General features: G+C 36.4%; 1 protein-coding gene across 6 annotated transcripts in view; it reads left to right on the top strand.

Annotated features, from left to right (window-relative positions):
* Positions 1–17440, top strand: part of VPS13C (vacuolar protein sorting 13 homolog C) — a 176356-nt gene that overhangs the window by 49183 nt on the left and 109733 nt on the right. For 5 of the 6 annotated variants that reach the window (XR_003146096.3, XR_007407480.1, XM_025472615.3 and 2 more), the window contains 8 exons: positions 7652–7781; positions 8537–8631; positions 10905–11047; positions 11881–12073; positions 12766–12880; positions 13563–13699; positions 14637–14760; positions 15936–16053. Coding sequence is in view for 4 of the 6 variants with exons in the window: in XM_025472615.3 (XP_025328400.1) it covers positions 7652–7781; positions 8537–8631; positions 10905–11047; positions 11881–12073; positions 12766–12880; positions 13563–13699; positions 14637–14760; positions 15936–16053 (1055 nt within the window). In the remaining 2 variants the exon portion in view is untranslated. Of the gene's footprint in view, positions 1–7651; positions 7782–8536; positions 8645–10904; positions 11048–11880; positions 12074–12765; positions 12881–13562; positions 13700–14636; positions 14761–15935; positions 16054–17440 lie in introns of those variants that run through there. The other variant, XM_049104457.1, reaches the window with a different exon arrangement.

Here is a 17440-nt window from a genome sequence, read left to right as displayed (position 1 = left end):
ATTGGTGTTCAATTTACTAACATACAGAATAACACCCAGTGCCCGTCACCCATTCACTCCCACCCCCCGCCCTCCTCCCCTTCCACCACCCCTAGTTCGTTTCCCAGAGTTAGCAGTCTTTACGTTCTGTCTCCCTTTCTGATACCTCCCACCCATTTCTTCTCCCTTCCCTTATTTTCCCTTTCACTATTATTTATATTCCCCAAATGAATGAGAACATATAATGTTTGTCCTTCTCCGACTGACTTACTTCACTCAGCATAATACCCTCCAGTTCCATCCACGTTGAAGCAAATGGTGGGTATTTGTCATTTCTAATAGCTGAGTAATATTCCATTGTATACATAAACCACATCTTCTTTATCCATTCATCTTTCGTTGGACACCGAGGCTCCTTCCACAGTTTGGCTATAGTGGCCATTGCTGCTAGAAACATCGGGGTGCAGGTGTCCCGGCGTTTCATTGCATTTGTATCTTTGGGGTAAATCCGCAACAGTGCAATTGCTGGGTCGTAGGGCAGGTATATTTTTAACTGTTTGAGGAACCTCCACACAGTTTTCCAGAGTGGCTGCACCAGTTCACATTCCCACCAACAGTGTAAGAGGGTTCCCTTTTCTCCGCATCCTCTCCAACATTTGTTGTTTCCTGCCTTGTTAATTTTCCCCATTCTCACTGGTGTGAGGTGGTATCTCATTGTAGTTTTGATTTGTATTTCCCTGATGGCAAGTGATGCAGAGCATTTTCTCATATGCATGTTGGCCATGTCTATGTCTTCCTCTGTGAGATTTCTGTTCATGTCTTTTGCCCATTTCATGATTGGATTGTTTGTTTCTTTGGTGTTGAGTTTAATAAGTTCTTTATAGATCTTGGAAACTAGCCCTTTATCTGATATGTCATTTGCAAATATCTTCTCCCATTCTGTAGGTTGTCTTTGAGTTTTGTTGACTGTATCCTTTGCTGTGCAAAAGCTTCTTATCTTGATGAAGTCCCAATAGTTCATTTTTGCTTTTGTTTCTTTTGCCTTCGTGGATGTATCTTGCAAGAAGTTACTATGGCCGAGTTCAAAAAGGGTGTTGCCTGTGTTCTTCTCTAGGATTTTGATGGAATCTTGTCTCACATTTAGATCTTTCATCCATTTTGAGTTTATCTTTGTGTATGGTGAAAGAGAGTGGTCTAGTTTCATTCTTCTGCATGTGGATGTCCAATTTTCCCAGCACCATTTATTGAAGAGACTGTCTTTCTTCCAATGGATAGTCTTTCCTCCTTTATCGAATATTAGTTGCCCATAAAGTTCAGGGTCCACTTCTGGATTCTCTATTCTGTTCCACTGATCTATGTGTCTGTTTTTGTGCCAGTACCACACTGTCTTGATGACCACAGCTTTGTAGTACAACCTGAAATCTGGCATTGTGATGCCCCCAGATATGGTTTTCTTTTTTAAAATTCCCCTGGCTATTCGGGGTCTTTTCTGATTCCACACAAATCTTAAAATAATTTGTTCTAACTCTCCGAAGAAAGTCCATGGTATTTTGATAGGGATTGCATTAAACGTGTATATTGCCCTGGGTAACATTGACATTTTCACAATATTAATTCTGCCAATCCATGAGCATGGAATATTTTTCCATCTCTTTGTGTCTTCCTCAATTTCTTTCAGAAGTGTTCTATAGTTTTGAGGGTATAGATCCTTTACATCTTTGGTGAGGTTTATTCCTAGGTATCTTATGCTTTTGGGTGCAATTGTAAATGGGATTGACTCCTTAATTTCTCTTTCTTCAGTCTCATTGTTTGTGTATAGAAATGCCACTGACTTCTGGGCATTGATTTTGTATCCTGCCACGCTACCGAATTGCTGTATGAGTTCTAGCAATCTTGGGGTGGAGACTTTTGGGTTTTCTATGTAGAGTATCATGTCATCGGCGAAGAGGGAGAGTTTGACTTCTTCTTTGCCAATTTGAATGCCTTTAATGTCTTTTTGTTGTCTGATTGCTGAGGCTAGGACTTCCAGTACTATGTTGAATAGCAGTGGTGAGAGTGGACATCCCTGTCTTGTTCCTGATCTTAGGGGAAAGGCTCCCAGTGCTTCCCCATTGAGAATGATATTTGCTGTGGGCTTTTCATAGATGGCTTTTAAGATGTCGAGGAATGTTCCCTCTATCCCTACACTCTGAAGAGTTTTGATCAGGAATGGATGCTGTATTTTGTCAAATGCTTTCTCTGCATCCAATGAGAGGATCATATGGTTCTTGGTTTTTCTCTTGCTGATATGATGAATCACATTGATTGTTTTACGGGTGTTGAACCAGCCTTGTGTCCCAGGGATAAATCCTACTTGGTCATGGTGAATAATTTTCTTAATGTACTGTTGGATCCTATTGGCCAGTATCTTGTTGAGAATTTTTGCATCCATGTTCATCAGGGATATTGGTCTGTAATTCTCCTTTTTGGCGGGGTCTTTGTCTGGCTTTGGAATTAAGGTGATGCTGGCTTCATAGAATGAATTTGGAAGTACTCCATCTCTTTCTATCTTTCCAAACAGCTTTAGGAGAATAGGTATGGTTTCTTCTTTAAACGTTTGATAAAATTCTCCTGGGAAGCCATCTGGCCCTGGACTCTTGTGTCTTGGGAGGTTTTTGATGACTGCTTCAATTTCCTCCCTGGTTATTGGCCTGTTCAGGTTTTCTATTTCTTCCTGTTCCAGTTTTGGTAGTTTGTGGCTTTCCAGGAATGCGTCCATTTCTTCTAGATTGCCTAATTTATTGGCGTATAGCTGTTCATAATATGTTTTTAAAATCGTTTGTATTTCCTTGGTGTTGGTAGTGAACTCTCCTTTCTCATTCATGATTTTATTAATTTGAGTCTTCTCTCTCTTCTTTTTAATAAGGCTGGCTAATGGTTTATCTATCTTATTAATTCTTTCAAAGAACCAACTCCTGGTTCTGTTGATCTGTTCCACAGTTCTTCTGGTCTCGATTTCGTTGAGTTCTGCTCGAATCTTTATTAACTCCCTTCTTCTCTTGGGTGTAGGATCTATTTGCTGTTTTTTCTCTAGCTCCTTTATGTGTAAGGTTAGCTTTTGTATTTGAGTTCTTTCCAGTTTTTGAATGGATGCTTGTATTGCGATGTATTTCCCCCTTAGGACTGCTTTTGCTGCATCCCAAAGATTTTGAACGGTTGTATCTTCATTCTCATTAGTTTCCATGAATCTTTTTAATTCTTCCTTAATTTCCTGGTTGACCCTTTTATCTTTTAGCAGGATGGTCCTTAACCTCCATGTGTTTGAGGTCCTTCCAAACTTCTTGTTGTGATTTAGTTCTAATTTCAAGGCATTATGGTCCGAGAATATGCAGGGGACAATCCCAATCTTTTGGTATCGGTTCAGACCCGATTTGTGACCCAATATGTGGTCTATTCTGGAGAAAGTTCCATGTGCGCTTGAGAAGAATGTGTATTCAGTTGAGTTTGGATGTAAAGTTCTGTAGATATCTGTGAAATCCATCTGGTCCAGTGTATCATTTAAAGCTCTCGTTTCTTTGGAGATGTTTTGCTTAGAAGACCTATCGAGTATAGAAAGAGCTAGATTGAAGTCACCAAGTATAAGTGTATTATTATCTAAGTATTTCTTCACTTTGGTTAATAATTGATTTATATATTTGGCAGCTCCCACATTCGGAGCATATATATTGAGGATTGTTAAGTCCTCTTGTTGAATAGATCCTTTAAGTATGATATAGTGTCCCTCTTCATCTCTCACTACAGTCTTTGGGGTAAATTTTAGTTTATCTGATATAAGGATGGCTACCCCTGCTTTCTTTTGAGGACCATTCGAATGGTAAATGGTTCTCCAACCTTTTATTTTCAGGCTGTAGGTGTCCTTCTGTCTAAAATGAGTCTCTTGTAGACAGCAAATAGATGGGTCCTGCTTTTTTATCCAGTCTGAAACCCTGCGCCTTTTGATGGGGTCATTAAGCCCGTTCACATTCAGAGTTACTATTGAGAGATATGAGTTTAGTGTCATCATGATATCTATTCAGTCTTTGTTTTTGTGGACTGTTCCACTGAACTTCTTCTTAAAGGGGAATTTTAAGAGGCCCCCTTAAAATTTCTTGCAGAGCTGGTTTGGAGGTCACATATTCTTTCAGTTGCTGCCTGTCTTGGAAGCTCTTTATCTCTCCTTCCATTTTGAATGAGAGCCTTGCTGGATAAAGTATTCTTGGTTGCATGTTCTTCTCATTTAGGACCCTGAATATATCCTGCCAGCCCTTTCTGGCCTGCCAGGTCTCTGTGGAGAGGTCTGCTGTTACCCTAATACTCCTCCCCATAAAAGTCAGGGATTTCTTGTCTCTTGCTGCTTTAAGGATCTTCTCCTTATCTTTGGAATTTGCAAGCTTCACAATTAAATGTCGAGGTGTTGAACGGTTTTTATTGATTTTAGGGGGGGATCTCTCTATTTCCTGGATCTGAATGCCTGTTTCCCTTCCCAGATTAGGAAAGTTTTCAGCTAGAATTTGTTCAAATACATATTCTGGCCCTCTGTCCCTTTCGGCGCCCTCGGGAACCCCAATTAAACGTAGGTTTTTCTTCCTCAGGCTGTCGTTTATTTCCCTTAATCTATCTTCATGGTCTTTTAATTGTTTGTCTCTTTTTTCCTCAGTTTCCCTCTTTGCTATCAACTTGTCTTCTAGGTCACTCACTCGTTCTTCCACCTCGTTAACCCTCGTCGTTAGGACTTCTAGTTTGGATTGCATCTCATTCAATTGATTTTTAATTTCTGCCTGATTAGCTCTAAATTCTGCAGTCATGAAGTCTCTTGAGTCCTTTATACTTTTTTCTAGAGCCACCAGTAGCTGTATAATAGTGCTTATGAATTGGCTTTCTGACATTGAATTGTAATCCAGATTTTGTAACTCTGTGGGAGAGAGGACTGTTTCTGATTCTTTCTTTTGAGGTGATGTTTTCCTTCTAGTCATTTTGCTCAGTGCAGAGTGGCCAAAAGCAAGTTGTATTGGGAAAAAGAGAAAAAGAGAGGAGAGAAAGAAGGAAAGAAAAGAGAAAGAGAAAAAAAAGGGAAGAAAAAGAAAAAAAAAACGAAAAAAAAAAAAAAAAGGAAGAAAAAGAGGAAGAAAAAGAAAGGAGAAAAAAAGGGGTGGGGGAAGGAAACAAATCAAAAAGCAAAACAAAACAAAAACAAAAACAAAAACAAACAAAAAAAAGAACCACCGGGGAGTATCTTCTGATTCTGTGTACTTTAAGTCCCTTGCTTCCTCTGGAAGTTGTCAGTCAGTCTAGCTGGTCTTCTGGGGGAGGGGCCTGCTGTGCTGATTTTCAGGTGTTAGCAGTTGGGGGAGCTGCTGTGCCCCTGCCTGGTGCAGGGCTCGGTGGGGGTTGTTTACCCCGTGAGGCCGCAGGAGGAACAGCCCCAGTGGCGGGGCAGCTCTGGAAACCTGGATTCAGCTCCGGCAGGAACTCCGTCTGCAGGGCCTGGAGGCTCCGGGGCGGGGCCGCTGATCTGCTCAGCTGGGGCAGGAGCGTCCTCGCTGTCCTGGGCCCTCCCGGCCTCTGCCTGTCCCGGGGGAGGCGGGATCCTGGGCTGTGTCCCGGCGCCCTGTGCTCCGGGGCCTGCGCTGTTGGATTCGCGCTCCCGGGCCGCGCAGCCCCCTCCGCGGAGCCGCCGCCCGAGCCCCTCCGAGCTGCTCCTGGAACCGCGCAGGCCCCTCCGCACGGAGCCTCTTCCTCTGCCCGAGCCCCCCCGAGCTGCTCCCGGGGCCGCGCAGCCCCCTCCGCGGAGCCGCCGCCCGAGCCCCTTCAGCTGCTCCGGGTCCCGCCGGGTCCCGCCGTGCGCGCTGCAGCCCTTAGGGAGCTCGGCGCACTCTCCTGGGTGTGCAGTTGCTGTTACTGTCCCCGGGAGCCCGCGGGCCTCCCCGCCCTCCGGGTCCTGCTCCACCTCCCTGGAGCCCCTTTCCCCCGGGAAGGTCGGTGCAGCTCCTGCGTCTCCGGGACGGGGCTCTCCTGTCCTGGGGACCCTCGCCCCGGCCTCAGCCCGGTCCTCGCGGGCCCCTCCCCCTTGGAGGCCTTTGTTCCTTTATTTCTTTTTCCCCGTCTTCCTACCTTGATAGATGCGCGAACTCTTCTCACTGTAGCATTCCAGCTGGTCTCTCTTTAAATCTCAGGCCGAATTCATAGATTTTCAGGATAATTTGAAGGTTTTCTAGGTGGTTTGGTGGAGACAGGTGATTTGGAGACCCTGCTCTTCCGCCATCTTGCTCCTCCCCCCTTTTCAACCCTTTTTTAACTTCTCTTGTTATAAACACAATGGGGTTAGTTCCATTCAAAAAATATCTCAATGCAAAAGACACAGTAAATACTTGGATTAACAATGTTGTGCCTAAATCTGACATGAATTCAGGATATTGGTGGCTGAGAATTGATTTGCTTTCGCTGAATCTTTGTGTTCCTGAGAATTTTAAAGTAGAAAGTTTGGTAACAGGAATGAAAATGGTAGCTAACATTTTCTTGATGTAATTTGCTGAGTACCATCAATTCTGAGGAAAGTACTATTATCTTCAATTTATATTAGTAAATTAAGACAGAGAGAGGTTAAATAAATTCTCTAAGTTCTAGTTATCATGAAAAATATAAAAAAGCACACTAATCTTCTATTCCAAGAGAATAAAGAAGTTAAATATTTTTTCATATAGAACATAAAGTAAACAGATACATATTTTTTATTTACTACATTTCTGACTAGTGAAATTGGATTGGTAAGCTTGCCAAAAGGTAGTTATGGCTGAGGTATAAGTGCTAAAAAACTTTTATAGTTTTGTGCACAGATGTGGACCTATTTCTTTATATCTTTAATGTTTAAATGTTAAAGAGAACTTCTTTAACTTATTTAAACTTCTCTTTACTAATTCAACTCTTTTTTTCAACTTCTCTTTTGGAGTGTTTCACCTTTTGTTACACAGGGAGGCATGCAATATGTTACCTCTTACTCTCAATTTAAAATATAAATTTTAAGTGGGAAAATTATTAACGTTTACTTATTCAGGGAATGAGAAGATAGATTACTTATCCCCTTTATTTATCCTTATGTTTTCTGCTTTTTAGTGATTTCATCTCTTTTTTTACTGTTTCAAGGAGTTACAGAAAATCAAGCTAGGATTTATTGAGAAGAGGATGAAATGAGATTCAGTGATTATTTTTATTTATATTCGACCCTTCTCCCATGTCTGTAGTTGGCAGGCCAGCAATGTATATGAATTCTGAAACATTGTTTTAAACTAATATTTCTGAGTGTGGAAGTATCTTCTTTTTAGAGAACTTTTCATTTTGCAAATCTGCAGTCTTAGTGGTTTATTAACTTAAACATTTGTAAGACACATTGCTCAAAAAAATTCCCTTGAAACCTTAACTGTATTTCTGACAAAATGCATCCTCATCAAAATTTGATCAGTAGGTGTGGAAAGTAAATGAAATTAATAGTGGAACTATATTGACCAAATTATGTTGAATACCATTTCAGAAGGCTTTCTTGACTGTTTTTTAACCTAACATAGTGTTGAAAAAATTAACCATTGTTCTTACCTGGCTATACCTGGAAATGAAGAGGGCAGTTCCTCTTTAATTAAGTTTAAAAATTTTTACTTTTTAGGTGATTCGATCTGGGCAAAAATTAAGGAAAAAGTCTACTGACACAGGCGAGAAACGTGGAGGCTGGTTTAGTGGGTTTTGGGGTAAGAAGGAGTCTAAGAAAAAAGATGAAGAATCTTTGATTCCTGAAAGTAAGTTCCAACTCAGATAATTTGTTGTACACTGTTAAGAAAAAAATATATATGTTTTATTTTAGCCAGTTAGTGGAGTTTTATGATGTTTATTATTAGTAAACATACAACCAAATATGTCAGGCTGGAACATTTCTGAGTTTAACTAAATTAAAACTTTGATTTTTTTTTTAAAGATTTTATTTATTTGAGAAAGAGAGAGAGAGAGAGAGAGAGAGAGCGCGCGCGCACAAGCAGGGGGAGGGGCAAATGGAGAGGGAGAAGCAGACTCCCCTCTGAGCAGGGAGCCTGACACAGGGCTCCACCCTAGGACCCTGAGATCATGGCCTGAGCTGAAGGCAGATGCTTAACTGACTGAGCCACTCAGGTGCCTCAAAACTTTGATATTTTTGAGGAAGTTATTTCTGTGAAACTTTATAAGGTGAAATTCAGAAGTGTTAACTGACATTTCTTATTGTTAACTTTTTGCATGGATATTAGAAGTTTCACTTAATTTTTAACATATTTAGGGAATTCTAAAATCCTTATATGAGACCAGAATTTCTTTCATGGTGTCTCTTTGCCTTTTCTTGACATAAGCAAGCAAATACATGTTGGCTGTTTTGACTAGGCAAAGTAGTATATTAGAGGAAATTATCTGGCTGATGTTGCTTTAGCATTGATTTTAGGGCACTTGTTACTTTGGTTTGATATTTTTTATTGCATCTGTAATACTGAAGCAATTGATTTCTTAAAATACTGTCCTTTCTTTGTAGCTATTGATGACATTATGACTGCAGAGGAGAAAGATAAGCTCTTCACTGCTATTGGCTATAGTGAGAGCACCCACAACTTAGCCTTACCGAAGCAGGTGATTATTTTAGGTGCTTAAAGAGACATTTTGTTTCATGTTACTGTATTATCTTGAATTGGGCTAAACGAGTTACTGATCTCTTATAAAAATTGTATTTGTTTCTTTTCACAAGAATGTATGAGAAGAATTGGAGTAAATTCTTATTTATTTATTTATTCATTTATTTATTTATTTATAAAGATTTATTTATTTATTCATGAGAGACAGAGAGAGAGGCAGAGACACAAGCAGAGGGAGAAGCAGGCTCCCTGTGGGGAGCCTGATGTGGGACTTGATCCCAGGACTCCAGGATCACGACCTGAGCCAAAGGCAGACGCTCAACCACTGAGCTACCCAGGCGCCCTGTAAATTCTTTTTTAAATGTTTGATAGGATTTACCAGTGATTTTATCTGGTCCTGAGGTTTTCTTTGGTGGGAGGTTTCTGATTACTGACTCAGACTCCTTACTCATTATTGGTCTTTTGAGTTTCTGTTTCTTCATGAATCATGATGCAGTCTTGGTAGATTACACATTTCTAGAAATTTATCCTTTTTTTCTAGGTTGTCTCATTTGTTGGTATATAGTTGTTCTTAGTAGTCTCCTGTGATCCTTTGTGTATCTGTGATATCTGCCTTATTATTATCTCCTCTTTTATTTATAATTTTACTCATATGTGTTGTCTCTCTTTTTTTCTTGCTTAGTCTAGCTAATGGTTTGTCAGTTTTATTTGTTCTCAAAGAACCAACTTGGTTTTGTAATCTTTTCTATTTTTTAATCTGTTTCATTTATTTCTTCTCTAATTTTTATTATTTCCTTTCTTCTTCTAACTTTGGGTTTAGTTCTTCATTTTCTAGTTCCTTGAGGTGTAAAGTTAGGTTGTTTATTTGAGATCTTTCTTTTTTCTTGTTATATGAATTGATCACTATAAACTTCCTTTCTAGAAAGAAGATGCTTCTGCTGCATCCCATAAGTTTTGTTGTGTTATATTTCTGTTTTTGTTTGTCTTATGCTTCTTTTTTTTAATTTTCCTTTTGATCCAGTGGTTGTTCAAGAGTGTGTTGTTTAATTTCCACATATTGGTGAATTTTGTAGCTTTTTTCTTATTGAGATCTTATTCCATGTTTGAGAAAGATACTTGGTATAACTTATATCTTCTTAAATTTGGGGGACTTGTTTCATTGCCTATTGTATGATTTCTCCTGGGAAATGTTCCTGTGGGCTTGAAAAGAATGTTTATTCTGCTGCTGTTTTGAGTAAGTTTGTTTGGTCTCTTTGGGTTATAGTGTTTTAAATCCATTGTTTATTGATTCTCTGTCAGGATGATCTATCTGTGGTTGAGAGTGAGTTATTGAAGTCCCCAACTGTTGATATATCGACATTTATTTCTTTTTTTATTTCTTTTTTTTTAGTTCAAATTTCTTTTTTAAGGATTTGTTTTATGTATTTAGGTACTGCGTTATTGGGTGCATAAGTATTTACAACTCTTACATTTTCTAGATTGACTGATCTCTTTATCATTATGTAATGACCTTCTTGTCTCTTTTGACAACATTTAACTTAAAATTTATTTTCTTCTGATATAAATATAGCTCTCCTTTTTTGGGGGAGTTACTATTTGCTTGAAATATCTTTTTCCATTCTTTCACTTTTAGTCTATATGGGTCCTTAAGGCTAAAGTGAGTTGTCTTTTTGTAAGCAGCCTAATCATTGGGTATATTTTTTAAATCCATTCTGCTGTTCTTTATCTTTTTATTGGAAAATTTAATCTATTCACTTTTAAAGTAAGTATTGAGGTAAGGACTTGCTGTTGCCATTTTGTTAATTGTTTTCTGTTTTGTGGATCTTTTGTTCCTTGCTTCCTGTCTTAATGTCTTCCTTTGTGGTTTGATGAGAATCATCTCCCTGGTTCTCTGTCCTGCTTTGTTTTGACCTATCAATTTTTCTCAATAGTTTTTTAACCATCTAAAGACATCAAGCAGATGCTCTTTATATCTTGTCCAGTTTTTGAGCCAGAGGATTGTTCTGAATTAGTTTGCTTTAGTGAAAGTTGGTGAATTGAGTCTTTATGTGACAAAATATTTTATCAAGTTTCATTTCTACTATCTTTAAAATTAGGAGAAATGAATTTTGGATCTCTTGTAATTGTGTTATTTGGACAATTTTGTATTTAAGTTTCTGATCTTTTTTGAACATTGTATTTGGATCACTTTATAATACAGCAAATTTAAATAAACTATTAAAGTAATAATTACTTAAACTATAATAATTTTCATTCATTTCTTTTGTCTAGTATGTTGCCCATATAATGACACTGAAGCTAGTAAGCACCTCTGTTACAATAAGAGAAAACCAAAATATTCCAGAAATACTGAAAATTCAGATAATTGGCTTGGGCACTCAAGTATCTCAGCGACCAGGAGCACAAGCACTTAAGTAAGTTTTAAAAAGCTTATAATTTCAATTTTTATTTCTAGTTATGACTTAGCCAAAAAATAGTGTATTTAGCATTAAATGACTGATTAATAATAGTTCTTTAGTTTCTTTTCCTTTTGTGTGTCAGATGGTCTTTTTACTTTTACATTTGTTTTGTTATGAAGCTATATGTGGAGTTCATCATTTATTCTACCCTCTGTTCTTTCCCTCACAAATACTTAATATTGCTACATTTATCAGTTTGATACTATGAAAGCTAGCATAGGAATAATAAATTTGTTTCTAATAAGTTTACCCTGTAGGTGTTAAGAGTGAATAACCAAAAAGTTAATAATGTAATAACTATGTAACATATTAGAGAGCTCATAGCTGAGAAGATGCTGTAAAGTGAAATCCTTGAGGTTAATGCTACACAAGTTCAGTTGCAGAGGAGAACTTGGGCTAGAAGAATTGGGACTTAAGGTAGCTGAGTAGAAAGGACTAGGAGAAAACAGGATAAGGTTGTTTTCAGGTGACATGAGAGATGAATTCCTTAAGTGAAGTGTAGCTTGTATTCATGTAACAGTGATCAGAACTTCTGTAATCTTTGGAAGTTGGCCAGAGTGAGTTTCTCATGTGGATGAGGAGTTAAGAGCCAAAACCAAAACAAAACTCCAGATTGTAGGGTAATTAAATGTCAGGCTGAGAAGTTTAGACTTTACCTCTGGGTAATAGGTATAGTACTAGCTCTCAAAGTAGTTTTTTTTTTTTTTAAAGGAGAATCTGTATTTTAATCCATTATATTACTCAGCATTTTATTTATATTACTTATTTTTTTATTCACCGGATTGTAGGGTGGAAGCAAAATTAGAACATTGGTATATAACAGGTCTGAAACAGGAGGGTATTGTACCATCACTTGTGGCTTCCATTGGTGATACTACCTCATCCTTGCTTAAAATCGAGTTTGAAACCAATCCAGAGAATAGCACTGCTGACCAGACTCTGATTGTTCAGTCTCAGCCTGTGGAGGTCATCTATGATGCTGTAAGTGCAAGGAAAAAGTCCATCTTTATTAAACCCATCGTACACTTCTGACGTATGATTTTCTTCTTTTTCCTCTTTCATACTTTTATTAAATATTGTTCACATGAAAAAAAAACATTAACATTTAGATGTTATTGAAAATGGTAGCTCAGGTTCTGTATCTATGGTTCCATCTTTTATTGTGATGCTCTTAATTCAGTCTAGCCATCAGGATCACTAATCGTTGTATTCCCTTGTAAGTTGGCCCTACTGTGTTGTTGAGATCCATGATTTTTCCAATTTTCCAGTTTAGGAGTTTCACAGTCAGGGTGAGAGGCATTTTATAAAGACTCTAGAGTAATTGTATTCTCTGATTTTTAAAAAATTTAAATTGTAAAATATATTTAACTTACCATCTCGGCATTTAAGTGTATAGTTTAGTAGTAATGTCCATTGCTATATCAACATGACACCTTAGAATGTACTTAAAGTAACCTTAGTGATCTGCACACATTTTTTGCCTCTCTAGTAAGCTTACTTGGGCTATTTTTTTTTTTTTTTTTAAACCAGAGAGAGATATAGTAGGGTAGAGTATCTTTGGAGGTATCTCCTAAGTTTAGAGCCACCGTTGTTTAGAATTAAACTGAAGTTTTAAAATTTATAATATGGAAAGTACTATGTATGGCTTGCTTATATTTTAAATTATTTTACAGAAAACTATCAATGCAGTTGTTGAATTCTTTCAATCAAATAAAGGATTAGATCTTGAGCAAATAACATCAGCTACATTAATGAAGCTGGAAGAAATTAAAGAGAGAACAGCTACAGGTAAAGAATTTATCTGCATGAACAGCAATGAAATTAAAAATTTTGTTGTCTATTTTAATGTAAATAGTGTATTTAAAATAGTGTATGTTGCTCTTTTTTTAATGACATTACATTTAATTAAAATATTTAAATTATTAAATTAAATTACATTGAAATTACATTAAACACATACAAATTGTGTTTTGTGTACATGGGTTACCTGAAGTCAAATATACCTGTCAGACTGAATGAAAAAGGGAATAATACTAGGCACAGATGATTCTGTCTGCCATTACCTTTAAGAACCTGTGCCCCAGAGTGAGCTCGAGATGAAGAGCATCCCTCCATCTCAGTTCTTAAGAAATGGTTCATCATATTGTGTGTGAATCTGATTCTAAAGATACCTGCTTTTGTACAACATGGTCTCTGAACTCAAGCCAGCTTACTTTATATGGTTGCTTAAATAAAGAAATGATGGATTATCTTCTTCTGGATAAAATACTATGTTGGATTTACTGTACAGTATAATGATATGATTGCTTCCCAATGACCATATGCAGTTTCATCTTAGATGCTTAATTTTGAAACTCTAGCTTGTGGGAACTGATGCTCCTCCATAATACAAGTGATACTGTATTCTCATTGTTAATAATATAATTACATATATCAATTTGACCATCTAATCTTTTGTTCTTTCTCTTAGGACTTACACATATTATTGAAACTCGAAAAGTCCTTGATTTAAGGATAAATCTGAAACCTTCTTATCTAATACTTCCACAGACAGGTTTCCACCATGAAAAGTCAGATCTTCTCATTTTAGATTTTGGTACATTTCAGGTAGGTGTATACCCATTTTTTCTGCCCGTTTTGCTCAGGTTGGAAGTTAGTTATCTGACACTTTGCTATTTTTTCCCCCAGAGTTTACTTAGACTTAGACTTATTTCTTCTTAGTATTTTGCCAAGCCTAGCTTAGATTTTATATAAATCTTATGGCTATTAAAAAGAACCATGGAAATCCGTAAAATTTTCTGTAATGGTAGATGATTTGATATTGAGGACTGGATTACTGCTGTATTTTTTTAATTGGAGAGAAGTTTTCAAGTACTCCTAAATGTCCAGAGTTTAATTACACAGTGTTATTTGTTAATTTACATATTCTGACAATAGGAAATTATACACATATTAATATATGTTTGTTATACCACTGCCAGCAATTAAATAGAGAGTAGAACTCTAAGGTTTTGGGTGTCAAACCCATTAGAAATCCAAGCTTCTGAGAAAAAGTGAAGATTTCAAAAAATAAAGTCCCAAATTCATCCTTGCTTCCTTTGGGAAGAGGGAAAAGGAAGTAGAAATTGGAGCTGAATTCTAATAGCCTGTTTATTCTGGTGATGCAATGGGAAGAAGAAAGAACAAAACCTGTGATTTCAGGGTGAAGGGATTAGAATAGGTAGTAGGGGTGCTGAGCCTGAGTGGAAGTAACTGCTGAGAGCCAGGAAGAGTTGCATGTCTAGACAGGTTATTTGAGGTAGACAGCTGTCTAACCGATCTTCTAATTAGTACAACTATGCTGAGCACCTATTACCCAAGCATATTAAAGAGATATACTGAAATATTATACTCTTAATAAAATATTTGCAAATAATTGTCAGAAAATTAAGCAGAATATGAACTCATTAAGGGCAGTGTTTTCATTTCAGTTTTTAAGAAAACACAACAAAAGTATCAATATATTTTTCCGTTTAGAAAATTGGAGTTTTTTTGTCCATTTTAGCTTAACAGTAAAGATCAAGGTTTGCAGAAGACTAATAATTCATCTTTGGAAGAATTAATGGATAAAGCCTATGACAAGTTTGATGTTGAAATAAAAAGTGTGCAATTACTCTTTGCAAGAGCAGGTAAACTGTTGCTCAATTTTTAGAATCTTGAAATTACGTTGAGTAGCTAAGGTAAATATGTGTGTATATATGCATGTATATCAACCCTGACAATATTTTGAACACATATCTATTGGTCACTTAAAACCAAATTGGAGCCCAATAGTGCAAATCATTGCCACGGTTAGTAATGAGATAAAAATTTCCCTGTTTATCTTTAGATACTTAGCGCTGTTTGAATCTAGGTCTAGTCATTGCCTCTTTTGTTGAGATATGACTATGAAACTGTCTAGAACACAAAAATAGAAGCTGCCCTCAGCTTACATTTTTCTCAGTGCTTTTGGGATGTCTCAGTGTTGTCTTCCCTTGTTGCTTCATTTTAAAATATTTTGAGTATATTAGGCTAGTTATTATTTCAGTAGTGTTATGGTCTTCTGCTTTTGTAGATAACTGGCAAGTATGAGTCTTAAAACCCTAAAGGCAGTAAATTATTTTCCAAAAGCTTTGGTGTTTTCTACTGCTTAAGTAAAGCCTAGACATAATCTAGGATGAAGATAAAAGATGTCAAATGGAGTTAGAGTGGACATGTGAAAGAATAAACACTGAAATTCCTTGGCATTAAGAATCCTCAATTTTAGTGCCTGGGTGAATTTTAATTTTTTTCTTTGACGGGAATTGTGTAATTTATTACAGAAAATTATTTTAGTATTCCTACAGGAGTAATAATCAATTCTATGAGAATTATTTAGTAATTAAGTGGGGAAAAATACCCACTTATTATAAACTGTTACTACTACCTAGAAAGCTTTATTTATTTATTTATTTATTTATTTATTTATGATTTTTATTTATTTATTCATGAGATACAGAGGCAGAGACACAGGCAGAGGCACAGGCAGAGGGAGAAGCAGGCTCCATGCAGGGAGCCTGACATGGGACTTGATCCCGGGTCTCCAGGATCAGGCCCTGGGCTGAAGGTGGCGCTAAACTGCTGAGCCACCCGAGCTGCCCAAAAACATTTTAAAATAAGCAGTTACATTATTAACTGTCAATCTTATTTTTAAAAATATAGATCATTTAACTTCTATATTGAAAGAACTAAGCATTAGTATTTATGAATATGTTTGCTCTTTTTTATAAAGTTATAGTAATTTTCCAAGGTAATTAGTTGTTTAATTTAAAATTTTTTTTTTAAGAGGAAAACTGGAAAAGATGTCGATTTCAGCATCCATCAACTATGCATATATTGCAACCCATGGATATTCATGTTGAGTTGGCCAAGGCAATGGTAGAAAAAGACATTAGAATGGCCAGGTAATGTATGAGTTTCTCTTATATTATAAAATTAACAAGGTGAAATTATCTATATTCCTGGATTTTAAGAAAGCAAAACTAGATTTGTGAAGGACAGAAAAAATGATTATCTTATAGCAAAAACACATTTTTAAGAAATTGTTTATTTAAATTATGGTGTATCACCTCTCTTAGAAGTATTTTGACTTTCAGATTGTGTAAAAGTTAGTTATCTGTGTTTTTTAAAATTTTTTTTATCTGTGTTTTTGAATGGATCAAATCCATGATTCAATATCAATAAAATAAAATCTTCAAAAATTAGCAGTGTGAATGGAGCTAGAGAGTATTATGCTAAGCAGAATAAGTCAGAGAAGGACAAATACCATATTATTTTATTCATATGTAGAATTTAAGAAACCAAACATTTGAACATAGAGGAAGAAAAAGGCAAAGCAGAAAAGACTTTTAACTATAGAGAACTGAGATCCTGGAGTGGAGGTGGGTGGGATGTGGGTTAAATGGGTGATGATATTAATAAGGAGGGCACTTGTGATGAGCCCTGAATGTTGTAAGTGATGAATCACTAAATTCTACTCCTGAAACTAATATTACTACACTGTATGTCAACTAGAATTTAAATAAAAACTTGAAACTAAAAAAAAAAAAAAATAGAGGCTCTTTTGATTATGAAACCATGTAAAATCTTGAGAATAATTCAAGGGAATGAAAAGTAGAAGCTGAATTTTGAATTTAAGGAGATAATTATGAAACATTTGTGTTGCCTTAGTAGCCTTATTGAAATATTATTGACATTCAGTAAGCTACATCTGTTTAAGCATATAATTTGATAAGTTTTGACATATATATAACCTATGAAACCATCACTACAGTCAAGATAATGAACACATCCATCATCCCTTTTTTTTTTTTTTTACAGTTGACCCTTCAGCAATGCAAGGCTTAGAGACACTAGCCCCCATTCTATTCTATTCCCACATCTGCTCACTTGAAAATCCATATATTTTTAATTTCTCCTAAACTTAACTACTAAAAGCCTACCTTCTGGAAGCCTTACAATAATACAAACAGTTGACTAACACATATTTTGTATATAGTTATATATATACTATGTTGTTATATAGTCTGTTTTTACACTAAAGCTAGGGAAAAGGAAATGTTATTAAGAAAATCATTAGGGAGAAAAAATAGTTACAGTACTGCATGGTATTTATTGAAAAAACCACATATAAGTAGACCTATGAAGTTCAAACTCCTATTGTTCAAGGGTCATCATCTTTATAAGGGATATTTGTGCTTTTATTATTTTCGTATCAGAGTATCAGGATAATGTTGGTCTCATGGAGTGATTTTTTTGGAGGAAGTAGTGTAGAATTATTTCTTCTTTATA

The sequence above is a fragment of the Canis lupus genome, chromosome 30, assembly GCF_003254725.2.
Source record: "Canis lupus dingo isolate Sandy chromosome 30, ASM325472v2, whole genome shotgun sequence".
Classification (NCBI taxonomy): Eukaryota; Metazoa; Chordata; class Mammalia; order Carnivora; family Canidae; genus Canis; species Canis lupus.
Note: the sequence above shows the minus strand (reverse complement) of the source record. Positions and strands in the feature narration are given on the sequence as shown.